Source organism: Schistocerca cancellata, chromosome 1 (assembly GCF_023864275.1).
Source record: "Schistocerca cancellata isolate TAMUIC-IGC-003103 chromosome 1, iqSchCanc2.1, whole genome shotgun sequence".
Taxonomy (NCBI): domain Eukaryota; kingdom Metazoa; phylum Arthropoda; class Insecta; order Orthoptera; family Acrididae; genus Schistocerca; species Schistocerca cancellata.
Genome location: NC_064626.1, coordinates 355,033,113 through 355,048,575, shown reverse-complemented (window position 1 = coordinate 355,048,575; position 15,463 = coordinate 355,033,113). Strand labels below are relative to the sequence as shown.

General features: G+C 36.1%; 1 protein-coding gene across 1 annotated transcript in view; it reads left to right on the top strand.

Moving 5' to 3' along the window:
• The window catches only part of LOC126175867 (centrosomal protein of 131 kDa), a 104,581-nt gene that overhangs the window by 56,422 nt on the left and 32,696 nt on the right, over positions 1-15,463 (top strand). The window contains exons 6-9 of the mRNA XM_049922931.1: positions 3,372-3,575; positions 7,809-8,026; positions 14,219-14,444; positions 14,521-14,744. Coding sequence (XP_049778888.1) covers positions 3,372-3,575; positions 7,809-8,026; positions 14,219-14,444; positions 14,521-14,744 — 872 coding nt within the window. The remainder of the gene's footprint in view (positions 1-3,371; positions 3,576-7,808; positions 8,027-14,218; positions 14,445-14,520; positions 14,745-15,463) is intronic.

Below are 15,463 nucleotides of genomic sequence, written 5' to 3'. Positions count from 1 at the left end.
GCAATGAGTCTGCAAAGTAGATTACATACAAAATACCCATGAGACCCATCCTAGAATATCACACAAGTATGTGGGACCCATGCCACATAGAATTAATATGGGATATTTAACAGATACAAAGAAAGACTGTACAGGTCTTTCTGACCCATGAAGAAGTGGCACAAAGCTGCTGAAAGAACTGAACTGGCAAATGCTTGAAGATAGATGCAAACTATCTCTTGAAAGCCCCCTTAGAAATTTCTAGAACCAACTTTAAGTGATGAATCTAGGAGTATATTAGATGTATTGCTCCCTCAGGGATCGAAAAAACGAGATTAGACTAATTGCAGTGTGCACAGGGCATTCAAGCTATCATTCTCTCCATGCTCCATATGTGAATGGAAAGGGAGAATGGTACAGTGGAACAATGGTACAATGGAATGAACCTTATGCAGTACACTTCACAGTGGCTTGCAGGGTACAGATTTTCATTCTGTGATGTGTCACAGAAGCTTTGGTGACTGTTTCTGTAGTCATGCCCACTTGAGGAACCATAATAAAGAAATGAAAAAGTGATCAGTAATTGGTAAAACATGTTTACTATTTTTTGCTGAAATAGGGAGTGTTTCAACTGTATCTTAAGGCACCCAAGTTAATAGGTTTATTGATTTCTGAAAGTGTTTGGAGAGGAATTTTTGGTTTTACTTATTGTGTCCTTTGTGCACATAGAAAACAAATCTGTACACAACTTTTGAGGTCACATTTATGAGTAGGCTACCAGTACTGCGAGGCTATTTGTGCATCTGCTGCCCTCTTCCCTCTCATGTGACTGCTGCTAGATTCTTTCTCTAAGGAATTTAAGGATAACCAATGAATTGCCTTTGGATGTTTTATGATAAAGGATTTTGTCAGTGACCATAAAGTTGGGTTGGAATTACTGCATCTGCCATGATTTCAACTCCTAATAATAGGTAATTTTTTCTGGTCCTTTCCATAACTTGGCACAGCTAACTATGTAATTTATATATGGCATGCACATAAATATTTCAAAATAATATCTAGACTGAATTTAACTTAGATTTATTATTCAGGTTATTATTTTTAATGTGCTGATTCTTGTTGTGTGCGTAATTTTTACTAGAGCTTTGCTGATCAAAAGTTAGGCCTATTGAAAATAATACTGCAGCATGTCATGAGAAACTTCTAGTAATCTAATCCACATATTTAGAAAAATTGACATACTCCATTAAAGGCTGGCATTCCAACATTTCAGTAACATTTTCCAATTTTCACAAAACTAACTAACTTATGAATTAATTAACAGTGATATTTCAGACCATCATAGTTTTTCACTGCAAATTTTTCTCTTATTAGCTTCTGAACTTTGACATTATATCATCATACCTTTGTTGCCATAATTTTTATGAACAAGATGACATTCTTCACTATATGATCGAGCCACTAATTTAGAATTTGCATAATTTATCATCATTAAAATATTTCCAAAATGACAACCATTCTTGTAGATGCATTGAAGATGGTTCTATATAGTATTCTAATTTCCAAACCCATAGCATATTTCATAAACCATACAACTCCCTTAGTATACAGTCAATTTGGATTATCAAACTTTAAGTTAGTTACCAGAATGAGATTTTCACTCTGCAGCGGAGTGTGCGCTGATATGAAACTTGGAAGTTTGGAAGGTAGGAGACGAGCTATTGGCAGAAGTAAAGCTGTGAGTACCGGACGTGAGTCGTGCTTCGGTAGCTCAGTTGGTAGAGCACTTGCCCGCGAAAGGCAAAGGTCCCGAGTTCGAGTCTCGGTCGGGCACACAGTTTTAATCTGCCAGGAAGTTTTAAGTTAGTTAGTTTTCAAATGATTATGTAGTTCCTGTAATAACAGTTTGTTGATGTGGCCAGCCTTTCAATAGTTGGATGTCACTCAAAACAGTCAGTCCTGGTTGAATAAATAAATGAGCAGCACCTATGTTGAGTCCGTTGTCCATTAGCGGCCACGCAACATGTATGTGAGTCCAATTTTTGAAAGTCTGTTTTGAGTCTGCGGGAGTCATTCACAGTGCTAACATCCCTGTGTTACTCTCTCAAGAGTTAGCCTGTAGTTAGTTATCAAACACACAACATCTCTGTGTGATCTTTTTATAAGAAATATGGGCTTGAATATCTACCATTTAACATCTGGATTTGTACAGTGATTCTTCCATTGATTCTTTCATTGATATTATTTTATGTGCATTGTTCTTTTCATTATGCTGCCACTGTGTCAATCTGTTACTGTCTTCACTATTGTTATCCCACTTCACTGAAACCATATAACTGAATTTATGTTTGGAGGTAGTAGTGTGAGATCTCTATCCTATACAAAACATGTGAATGTAAAACTGCACCTGATCATCACATGATTTACAGTGCTAATAAATGTGGAAAGAGCCATTTAAATATAACAGTTGTAGAGTGTACTTCAGTTGTATGATGTTAGTAAGAGACTGGTTAATATATCCACTAAATGAGTTTCTGAGAATGTAACAATTGTCTGATTTGAAAGGTTCTATAAATAAAAATTCAGTGAAACAGTGGATACACCTATGTCAGCTTAAAACTGAATCGGGATAGTCAATGTTATGGATTGTCTGCTGATAAGTTTCACCAGAGGGCTTTGGCCTTCTGGATCAGTCACTAAGCTACTTAGTTGTGAGTTCTGAAGTAGACTTGTGCTTCTCTATATCACCTACCTGTGACTGATCAAACCCAGGGTACCATGTGAAGTTAACCACACACTTCTTCAGTCTCCTCCTAATCCATCATCAGTAACAGCACCAGAGGATCATTTGAGCAGCATACTGCTTTTGTCCTGACTAATCCTGGTCATTGAAACTACTTGTCCCTCAAAAAACTCCACAGCTGTCTTCAAAGTGTTGTCTGCAGGATAACATGCAAAATATATTAAAGGAGCAGTGCAGGGCAGCAAAATGTAGGGTTTGTTTCCTGTGCAGTATGTATGCACCCGTGAGACTGAAATAAGTGTGATGTTTTATGTAACATCATTCATCCACTAGAAACAGAAATCGATAGCTGTCCTAAGGTATGAGAGATGTTAATAGATAAAGAAAAGCCTCAGTCAATGATGCTGATTTTGGATTTGCTTAGCTTCTGAAGCGCAGACTTAGGAACAATAATTTTTGCTGTTTGTATGTGTGTGTGAAGCCTGTTTCTGCATACTTGCCTGTGCATGTTTACATGATGCTTGTACACACAAACCAGAATTTTCAGTGGATGCATGTACACAAACCAAAATATGCAATCATTAACAAATTATCTAGGAAAATGTACCACGTGCCTTGGTCATAATCATTCACTGCAGCAAATTTATAGCTTATTGCAGATAAAGAGGCCTTGAATGAAAAATGTAAATCACTATTGCATGAACTAAAAGTAGCTGAATCAAGATACACATCAAATCTAAAAGCTGCAGAGGAAAGACACTGCATTGATATTAAAAAAGTACGTGAAATGCATGCAGCTGCAGAAAAAGTACGACGTGACAAATGGATTGAGATTAAAACTAAGAAAATAAAGGTATTTCATGCATATTTACTTTATTTTTTTGATTCTGTAATCAGGCTGCTTAATAATACTCAAATGTTGTAAAATGAAGTGAGGGCACTTTCTCATTTGTAAATTACTCTAAATGCAATCCTATTAATAGCTGCTGTCATTTGTCTGCTGTTGTATATAGCTATATTTTTTTACTAAAATATGTATTTGTTTTATTGAGCATCTACCCAAAATTCTTTCGTGGCATTGGCAGAAGAATTAATATTTCATTCTTTGTAGATTTAATTTTCTGTATTAATAAATGGAAAAAAATTAAATTATCTTGTAGTAACATATACTTGTGAAATCTAAACATATATAATATGCTTTCTTCTCTGAATATATAAAACTGAATGGATGTGTAATTACTGGTAATATTAATTTTTTTGGTTAATTGTGCTGTAATGTACTGGGATTGTGCATATAAAACACAACTCTATTGGGTAGTACTGTATGATATGTAACTATAACTTTTAGTTTTGCTATCATAGTCTATACCACCAATTTCAACTCTGAACAACATTACATCTACTGCACTTCTGTGTCACTCATAGACCGTATAAAACTTAGTACATCCATGAAGGCAAATAGAATTGGTCCTTGCTAGGTCACTGTCCGTTTATTTACACATAGATGTTCTGTTTACTTCATACTCATACCTTGAATTAGCATTACACTCCAGATACCCTGATGCATTTTCTGTTAGCCTCTTTTTGTCAAAACCCATATGCATCTACTTTTATTGAAAAATTAAAGTTGAGAATGTAACTGTTACAACAAACACTTTCTTGTGTGTGTTGCACAGTACTTATTCCAGAAGATAAAACAGAAAATGCTTGGTAGTGAAAGACTGTATTTCTCATGTCAAAGATACACATATTTTTGATGTATTCCCTGTTTAAGCCAATTAAACATGTTTCCTGTAGAATATATTCCCTTTCTGAATTGCAGTTCTGGAAAGCTCCAACAATCATAACCTTTAATTGAACTCAAAAAGCTTTTTTGCTGCAGTTCTTTGGACATGGGAACAGGATGAAGTCAGAGAATGACAGATCTTGTGAATAGAGTGGATATTCCAAAAGATATAAAGTTATCTCTGTTTTCAGTGAGTAAAGTGGAGCAGTAGTACAAAGCTGAACTCATATTTGTGGAAGGCAGCTACATGCATAACAGTAGCTGTATGGTATGGACTGGGCAGTTTTTTTTAGGTTAGAGGGTCTCAGGAAAACACAAGAAGGGCTTCGGTCACAAAGGGAGCAGGCTGAACACAGGAAGAACGTAGATACAGGAACCATTGGTATAAAAGTTGTAACTCATCGTAGCTGTGTTGGGAAAATACCACAGCTCCAAGCGCTAATAGAAAGCACTGATGCTCCAATCGTTATAGGCACTGAAAGCTGACTAAAGCCAGAGATAAGCTCAGCCAAAATTTTTGCAAAGAACCTAATGGTGTTCTGGAAGGATAGGTTAAAAACGGTTGGCGGTGGTGTGTTTGTTGCTGTTAGAAGTAGTTTATCTTGTCGCGAAATTGAAGTAGATAGTTCCTGTGAGTTAGCATGGGCAGAAGTCACTGTTGGCAACTGGAATAAAGTAATAATTGGATCCTTTTACCTACCTCCCAATTCAGATGATACAGTTGTTGGAAGGTTCAAAGAAAACTTGAATTTGATTTCAAAGAAGTACCCGACTCGTACGGTTATAGTTGGTGGTGACTTTAATTTACCCTACATATTTTGGCAAAAATACATATTTAAATCCAGAGGTATGCATAAAACATCATCCAAAATTGTGCTAAATGCATTCCTGCTAAATGCATTCTCTGAAAAATATTTCGAGCAGTTAGTTCATGAGCCCATGCAAGTAGTATACGGTTGTGAAAACACACTTAACCTCTTAGCAACAAATACTCCTGAGTTAGTTATGAAGATCAAAATCAATACAGGGATTAGTAAACACAGGGTTGTCACAGTGAGATTAAATATTGTAAACCCCAAATCCTCCAAAAATAAACAAAAATATACCTATTAAAAAAAGGCAGATAAAAATTCGCTTGATGCCTTGCTGAGAGATAATCTCCATTTCTTCCAAATTAATAATATAAATGTAGACCAGATGAGGCTTCAATTCAAAGAAATAGTATCAGCAGCTATTGAGAAATTTATACCAAATAAATTAAAAAATGATGGAGCTGATCCTCCTTGGTACACAAAACAGGTCAGAACACTGTTGCAGAAACAACGAAACAAACATGCCAAATTTAAACAGATGCAAAATCCTCAAGATTGCTGATCTTTTACAGAAGCTCGAAATTTAGCATGGACTTCAGTGCAAGATGCTTATAATAGTTTCCGCAGTGAAATTTTGTCTCAATACCTGGCAGAAAATCCAAAGAGATTCTGGTCATATGTGTAGAATGTTAGCAACAAGAAACAATCAATGCCTTCTCTGGACAATAGCAATGGAGATACTATCAAAGACAGTGCTGCCAAAGCAGAGTTACTAAACACAGCCTTCCAAAATGCCTTCACAAAAGAAGACGAAATACATATTCCAGAATTTGAACCAAGAACAGCTGCCAACATGAGTGCTGCCAAAGCAGAGCTACTAAACACAGCCTTCCAGCAATTGTGAAGACAAAATTCACAGAGGCATTCAAACAGTCATTCTTCCTGCATTACATACATGAATGGAATTGGAAAAAACCCTTATAAGTACAATGGGATGCACCCTTTCCCATGCAATTCACAATGAGTTGCAGAGTATGGATGCAGAAGTAGATGTAAATTTTCATCTGTGGCTGCCGTTCTAGGTTGTATTTTATGTGAAATGTTCAAGGGAAGTATTGCTATATCTGGAATCAGCTGTCTGTTTCTTAACTTTTGAAAATGAAGGGATAAACTTCCTATAAGCCTTCAACTTTGGACAGACTTTCATTGGCAACAAACTTTCCAAAACAAAGAATTTTATTGTGTCATCCATTACAGCTTACTAATTTGAGCAAATTTTAAAACAACACTGCTTTAAAAGAGCATGTAAGTCAAACTGTACTGCTGATCAAGTTAACACTTGTCTTATATTATTACAGAATAAAATGAAAAGAAAATTTCATTGACATTGAAGCCACTTCTGTATCAGTCTATGACATTTTTTCTTTGCCCCAGAGCAGTGTGATAGGATTGCTGTTATTTCCTATATACATAAATAATCTGACAGGCAAGATGAGCAGCAACCTGTGACTGTTCGCTGATGATGCTGTGGCATATGGGAAGGTGTATCATTAAATGACAGTCAGAGGATACATGATGTCTTGGACAAAGTTTCTAGTTGGTGTGATGAATGGAAGTTAGATCTGAATTTAGAAAAATATAAATTAACATAGGTGAGTGGGAAATAAAAACCCATAAAGTTTGAGTACAGCATTAGCCGTGTGCTACTTGACACAGTAATAAGGATTAAGTATCTAGACATAACATTGCAAAGTGATATGAAACAGAATGAGCATGTAAGAATTGTAGTAGGTAAGGTGAATGGTTGAGTTCAGTTTATTGGAAGAATTTTAGAAAAGGGTGGTTCATCTGTAAAGGGAGACCATATAGGACACTAGTATTACCATTTCTTGAGTACTGCTGGAATGCTTGGGATTCGCACCAAGTCACATTAAGAGACAGACACTGAAGTAATTCAGAGACAGTCTGTTATGTTAGTTACCGATAGGTTCAAACAGTATGCAGATATTATGAAGATTCTTAGGAAGCTTAAATGGGAATCCCTGGACATAAGGCAATGTTCTTTTCAAGGAACACTATTGAGAACATTTAGAGAACCAACATTTGAAGCTGACTGCAGTATGATTCTGCTGCCACTAATGTACATTTTGAATAAGAACCATGAAGAGAAGATGCGAGAAATTAGGGCTGGTTCATGGGCCTATAGATAGTTGTTTTTCCCTTGCTCTATTTATGAGTGGAGCAGGAAGAAAAATGACTAGTAGTGGCACAAGGTACCCTCTGCCATGCACTGTGTGGTGGATTGTGGAGTATGTATGTGGATGTAGATACTGTTAGTGGTTGTGTTTCCTCATTCCATATTTTATTTTCCATCCGCATTTTTTAAATTATTGTCATAATATTCCTTCTTATCTTTGATCTGCAGTGTCTTACTGTATTTATTGAATTAGTTTGTTTTGAGCTTTCTTAAGTGAATATTTTTTCACAGGAAATGACTGTGAAAGGTTTAGAGCCAGAATTGAATCGCATGTCAGAACAACATGAAAAAGAGCTGTCAGAGCTCCGTGCACAGCATGAGAAGGAAATGTATAAAGCCCAGCAGGATGCTGCCCAGCAGCTCAGAGAGCAGGCCCAGCTGCTTCAAGAAGAGTCAAGGAGACGTCAGTTGGAAGAAACAGCACATGAAGCTGCTAGAATAAAGGCCAGGTGGGCCAGGGTTACAAAATGAGATATGCTGTTAAAGAAGAAAGTTAAATTATAGGAGCATACAAAACACATTAAACATGAAAACATTTAACTATACAGATGACCAGAAAAAATATAGAATGCTTCATGGAATTTAACTACAACTTTCCCCATTATCATTGTTTTTGTAAGGATCTAGAGCAGAATTTCTTTCTATTTCTTATTGTTAGATCAGTTTTAATTAAATTTAGAAATGCCAGCTCCCTCAGAAGGATGAGACAATAATGTTTGACCATCTTCCAGGCTAGTATGTCATGCATGACACAATCACCTGGATCACATCACACTAGGTGATGAAGATCTGAGATACATTTAAATGTGATGCCATAAACAGAACTGTCCACATCAATCATATACTAAATACAAATAGGTGGCTTGTGAAAATGGGTAAAGTCCAAAACTACTCCACAATTAAATACATAGCAGTTTTAGTGTCAAATATATAAAAAATGTCTTTTCTTCAAGAAAATAAAAATAAATAAATAAATAAATAAAGTAATTTACTTGCAGAAAGTCATGGGCTCAAGTCAGGATCTTTCTATTTGTCCAATTTCATCTAGCGTGCTTCTATATTAGAACAGGTAACTTCCCTCCAAAGTAAAGAAATTGGTGCAACAGAGAAGTATTGTACTGTACTGTGATTCAAGAATAGATAATTTCAATCTCAGCTTGGTTAACATGATTAAAACTTTTTGTCACTCCTTTAAATCACTATAGATTAACATGGAATCATTTGTTCAATGAACAAAGAGGTGTTTACTTGGACAAAGTAATTATTTGTGAACAAACTATCTAACTTAGAAAAAAACCAAGAACAGCAATAGAAAGCTGAGGAAATTTATGTATTAATGAATGTATGATATGTGTATGTAACATTAAGTTTATAGTTTTTTAAGTATGTTGTGGAAGTTGGAAGTGTGTGCACTTGACTCACATCAAAGAGAGAACGTAAATAGGGACAGCTACCTTGTGCAGGTTACGCTCTTGGGTTGGCATTGCTGTTTCATTGCTCTGCTTGCTCTCATCAATTTATTCAGATTTCCCTGCTTGATACTACACCATTGCTCACATTGTCTTTTGGTTATTACTGTGGCTATCAATCTGTTTTTGATTCTGGTAATTACTGGGGCTATACTTCCTTTAGAGCTCTTGAGAACATGAAAAAGAAAGAATGCTGCAGACTGTGTTTTCAGTGGTGAGTGAGAGATTATTTGTTTGTACATAATTCTGAGGAAAACCCAATGTTTAATATGTAAAAAATGCTTAAGAGAAAACAAAGGTAGTAATCTTCCTTGAAATTTCTCTGCACTCCATGAAGCAAGACACTGATACTGCTCACATTACAAATGACATGATTTATGGCTCAGTTCAAAACAGAAATCAGAGAGGTACTTGAACCATCAAGCCCTAAAAGGAAGAGAGTTTAACTACACCATATGTGGTACCCCTAAAATTAATGAGAGTTCAGAAATGCTTCAGCAATAGAATACTCATGAAACAATGTGCAGTAGAAATGATAAAAGCATTTGGTTATGACAGTGCTACTGATCATTTGAAAACAGCTGCTTTGTGATGAATTTTTAATATGAACCATAGCATAAAAAAGAAACAAAACAATTTAATTGAAATCTTCCCCTGCACTTTTCAAGCCTTAGAACGAAGAGGTAAAATTGAATGCTGCAGGTAGAAATGCATGATACACACTATTTTGTCCAGTACATTTATTAACTACTGGTTTTCATCATGGAACATCTTCACAGTGAAAAAATATGTATTTTGAGAACTTCACATGGAATGTTATTTAATAAGGAAAGTATACGCAATTGCTGACTTGAAAACATAAGAAAATTGAACTTAACACCATAATACAGGCTTAAACAAGAAGAACCAATGTAGGAAACATGAAAACATGTAAGAGTAGTAAGTGCACAGCACCATTGCTCAGGCATAGGTTGCTCAGATGTTTAAAAGTTGGGGAAAGATAAACACTGCCTACAGGAAAATTAAGAGGCTTTTGAAGAAAAGAGAAGTAGCTGTGTGAATATCAAGAGCTCAGATGGAAAACCAGTACTAAACAAAGAAGGGAAAGCTGAAAGGTGATGTATGAGAGAAATGAACTTGAAGGCAATGTTATAGAAATGGAAGAGGAAATAGACAAAGAAGAGAGGGAAGATATACTGCAAGAAGAATATGACAGAGCACTGAAAGACCTAAGTTGAAACAAACCCCTGGAGTAGCCACCATTTCCTCAGAACTGCTGATATCCTTTGGAGAACCAGCCATGACAAAACTTTTCCCCACATGGTGCACAGGGTATATAAGGCAGGGGAAAGAGCCTCAGACTTCAAGAAAAATGTAAGAATTCCAAAGAAAGCAGGTGGTAACAAGTATGAATATTACTGAACTATCAGCTTAATAAGAGATGTTTGCAAAATACTGACACACATTATTTGCAGAAGAATGGAAAAACTGCTAGAATTTTACCTTGGGGAGCATCAGTTTGGGTTACAGAGAAATGTTGGAACACACAAGGCTATACTGTGACCCTAAGTTATCTTAGAAGATAGGTTAAGGAAAATCAGTCCTACATTTATAGCATTTGCAGAGGAGAAAACTTTTGACAGTAACAATTGGAATACACTCCTCAAATTTCTGAAGGTAGCAGAGGTAAAATACAGAGAGTAAAAGGTTATTTACAACTTGTACAGAAACCAGATGGCAGTTATAAAGAGTTGAAGGGCATGAAGGGAATCAGTGGCTGAGAAGGGAGAGGGACAGGGTTGTAGCTTATTCCCAATGTTTTTTGATCTGTATAGGAAGAAAAATTTGGAGAAGGAATTATAGTTCAGAAAAAGTAAAAACTGAGTTCTGCTGAATGGAATAGACAGTGTCTTGAAAGGAGAATATGAGATGAACGCTAACAAAAGAAAAATGAGGGTAATGGAATGTAGACTAATTATATCAGGTGAATCTGAAAGACTTACATTAGGAAATGATCCACTAAAATTAGTAGATGATTTTTCACTATTTGGGCAGTAAAATAACATATGATGGCAACAATAGAGAGGATATAAAATGTAGAATGGCAATGGCAATAGAAGTGTTTCTGAAAAGGAGAAATATGTTAACTTTAAATACAAATTTAAGTGTAAGGAAGTCTTTTCTGAAGGCATTTAACTTGAATGTAGCCTTGTATGGAAGCAGAATGTGGATGATTAGCAGTTCAGACAAGAAGGGAAATGTAGTGCTGCAGAGAAATGCTGAAGCTTAGAAGGGTAGATCACATAACTAATGAGGAGGTAGTGAACAGAATTGAAAAGAAATTTGTGGCATAATTAGGCTAAAAGAAGGGATCAGTTGATAAGACACATTCTGAGCCATCAAGGAATCATCAGTTTAGCATTGGAGGGAAATATGGTGTGAGGGGGAGAACAGTTAAGCAGGTTTAAATATGGAGATGAAGAGGCATACAAAGTATAGATTAGGGTGGAGAGCTGCATCAAACCAGTCTTCAGACTGAAGACCACAACAAGAGCATATCATACTATGCAGTTTACACTTTTCTCCTATTCTGTCTGTCAGAATCAATTTACAGAATGTTTTTGTCGCCAATACAAATCCATTGGAATTCGATTACTCGATAAATAGTACAATTCTCAAGGCTGTCAATTCAACTAAGTACCTGGGTGTTAAAATTACGAACAACTTCAGTTGGAGAGACCACATAGATAATATTGTGGGGAAGGCGAGCCAAAGGTTGTGTTTCATTGGCAGGACACTTAGAAGATGCAACAAGTCCACTAAAGAGACAGCTTACACTACACTCGTTCATCCTCTGTTAGAATATTGCTGCGTGGTGTGGGATCCTTACCAAGTGGGATTGACGGAGGACATCGAAAGGGTGCAAAAAAGGGCAGCTCGTTTTGTATTATCACGTAGTATGGGTGAGAGTGTGCCAGATATGATACGCGAATTGGGATGGAAGTCATTACAGCAAAGACATTTTTCGTCACGGCGAGATCTATTTACGAAATTTCAGTCACCAACTTTCTCTTCCGAATGCGAAAATATTTTGTTGAGCCCAACCTACATAGGTAGGAATGATCATCAAAATAAAATAAGAGAAATCAGAGCTCGAACAGAAAGGTTTAGGTGTTTGTTTTTCCCGCGCGCTGTTCGGGAATGGAATGGTAGAGAGATAGTATGATAGTGGTTCGACGAACCCTCTGCCAAGCACTTAAATGTGAATTGCAGAGTAGTCATGTAGATGTAGATGTAGATGTAGATGCAGCAGCATCCCACCATATTTGAGAAGAATTCTATTCGTCTGTTTCTTATTCTATTGGTCTATTAAGTTTTCAGCCCAAAAATCTACTATCTTTTAATGGGCTCATAATCTGTATCAAAGAAATGAGAAATGCTCAAAATCTTCACAGCGGAAGGAAACTAAAAATGGCTGACAATGTAAACTGACTCACGCTTAGAAAAAGTTTACAGTTGGTTGTTTTTGAAGAGTTAAAAATTGTCACATGAAATGTGAGAGGTTTATGTGTTAAAGAACCTGCTAAGACCCATTAAAACATTATAGGTGCTCATTTTGATTCAGTGTCACTGGATTGTTACCACTAAGGGTTGACAGCACCACCAGATGTGTCCGAGAATAGTTTTACCAGTATCTTTAAAAAAACTGGTAAATGTTTCTTTTTAAGGAATAATATTGAATACCACTGACTATCAGAAAAGTGGTTGATGTGTAATGTCAGTCCCACAGTTTTGATACTGAACAGTTGTATTCATAAAGAATGAGATCTTTAGATAAAAGTACAGCTTTCATTCAACACTATTCCTGAAGACTTCAATTGAAGCACATGATAAAGAACGAACCTTGTAGCCAGTAACAGAATAGATCAAATGAATGATAACCAAATTACATAAAACCAGTTATTGGAAATTATGAAAACATAACAGCACATAAAACAGTCTCTTTGATATGACTGTTATGAGAAACCATTTCTAAGTCTCTGAAGCTTTTTGGTCTTTTTTCCCCCTAGCTGTTTTATGATTGAAAGTGAATATCATCCTATCTTATACTCATATGCAGCCCTGAATAACAACTTACTTGTGTCTAGTAACCTCTTTGGGGAAGAATTTGCTGAACTGATGGTAGTTGTCCAACAGATATCTAAATCTGTAATGAGTATCTTTTCATGAAGACTTCTTGCTTTTTGCATGTCACACAAATTAGCATGGATTAATCTGGAGACTTTACAGAAGCTTTGCATAGTCATTAACTGGAAAAAACAAGGGAATTAATAATTTCCATATTCATCAAAACACTCATCATGTGTGTGACATAACATAGAGATCCAAAATATTTCTTTCCTCTTGATATGAACAGGAAAATCTGAGCAACTTGTGTGTAGCTAGAGACAGTTTTCATGTCTAATTAAGAAAAGTGCTTTTTGGAATGTTTAATCCATGAGTGTAATAAAAAATAATAGAATGTGATACACATTGAAACTTTGTGGCAGATTAAAACAGTGCCAGACCAGGACCTCAACAAAGAACCTTTCACAGGCAATGCTCTTCCTAAGTAAGCTATTCTGACATGACTCACAACCTACACTCACAGCTTCATCAAATGCCAGTACTTTTCTTCTACTTTCCAGACTTCATGGGAGCTCTCCTGCATCCTTAACTGGATTCAGATTGATGGAAGAAAGGAAATTGCAGAGAGAAGGCTTAGCTACAGCCTATGAAAGTTTTCTAGGTGTGTGTCACAGTCTGGAGCACAGTCCTAATCAGCCAGGAAGTTTCAGTATACCACATATTTCACTACATGGTGAAACATGGTGAAATATTCATTGTGGAAGTAATTAATACACATTGTTGCAAAATAGCCTATGCTAGCATTAGTGGTATGGTTGGAATCTCTGTGAGAAATGGCATTGGCAGGTATAGCTTTGCACAAGCATGTGTACTCCCCCCAACCCTTACACACACACACACACACACACACACACCAGTGTGAGAGACTTGTACACTCTATAGTGGCAATATTAAAATAATTGATGACTTCCGATGAGTAAATTATCTTGAGTGCAGTGTAATGTCACCTAAACTTTCATTGCATAATTTATGCTTTTTTGGTAGGTATGAAAAACAACTTGAAGAGCTGGAAGAATTGCAACAACAACAAAGAAACAAATTGCTTGCAGAGTTTTCCAAGGAGAAGGATTGTTTTACCAAAGAAAGAAAGAAACATATGGACGAGTTGAGAAAGCTTAAAGAGAGCCTAAATTCAGAAAAACTGGAAGAAATAAAGCAGCTAGAATGCAAATGGAGTGAATCTGTAAAACAGCTTGAAATAAAGCATCAGGTTGGCAGTAAAAATATAATTTTCAATGTGTAACCTTTTCTTTGCCAAATTATAACACTTGTCCTCAAATTTCCAGACAGAACTGCAAATGGTGAAAGAAACATTGGAAATGCAGAAGGCTGCATGGATGCATGATTGTGAAAAGATGCAGAAATTGTACCTTCTGGAAAAGGAAACAGAGATCAGAGAAGAATATAAGAGAAATCGAGATAGAGAAATTGAAAAAGCAATTGAAAAACTGGAAGAAGACTGTGAAAGAATGAAATCAGAAACTGAAAAAGCAGCAGAAGCAAAGGCATTGTATGTTACTTTAAATAATTATGTAAATGTTCATTAAACTTTTTAGAGCTTTGTCTGTTGTATTTCATTTCCATTTAAGAATGTATTATAATTGAAGAGATTAAAAAAATCTATCCACCAAGTAGCAGCATGGGAAAATAAATATAAATGTTAAATAAATGTGCAAGCTTTTAGAGCCAATGGCTCCTTCTGGCTGAAGGGTTGAAGGGGCAGGAAAAGTGTGAAGGAAAGGTACTGCCAAGGTTTTGGAAATGGGGAGAGTTTGAAAAAGTCACCCACAAACCTGCTCAAGGGAGACTTACTGGACAGGAAGAGAAAGAAACATTGGTTGGTAAGTCTTTCCAGAGATGGTGTTCTGGGAAATATTTCTGTAAATCCCTCCATTTCCTAAACCTCACAAGTCCTTTTCCTTCATCCCTCTTCCTTCCCTTTTAATCTTTGTGCCAGAAGGACTCACTGTCTTGAAAAGCTTGCACATTTCTTTAATCTTTGTATGTATTTTCTCCTGCCACCATTTGGTGGCTAGATTTTTTATCTATCCAGTTATATTTTCAAAAATTGGTTATTTTCACTGATAAAGTTACATTTAAGAGTATTTCTTGCATTGTATTTGATTCAAGCCATAAGGAGTCACTCCAGTATTTTAATAAGTGACTAGGCACAGTAGTAAAACTACAGACTTACATTTGTAAGGGACCAGTCTGACTATTGGTAGGAAT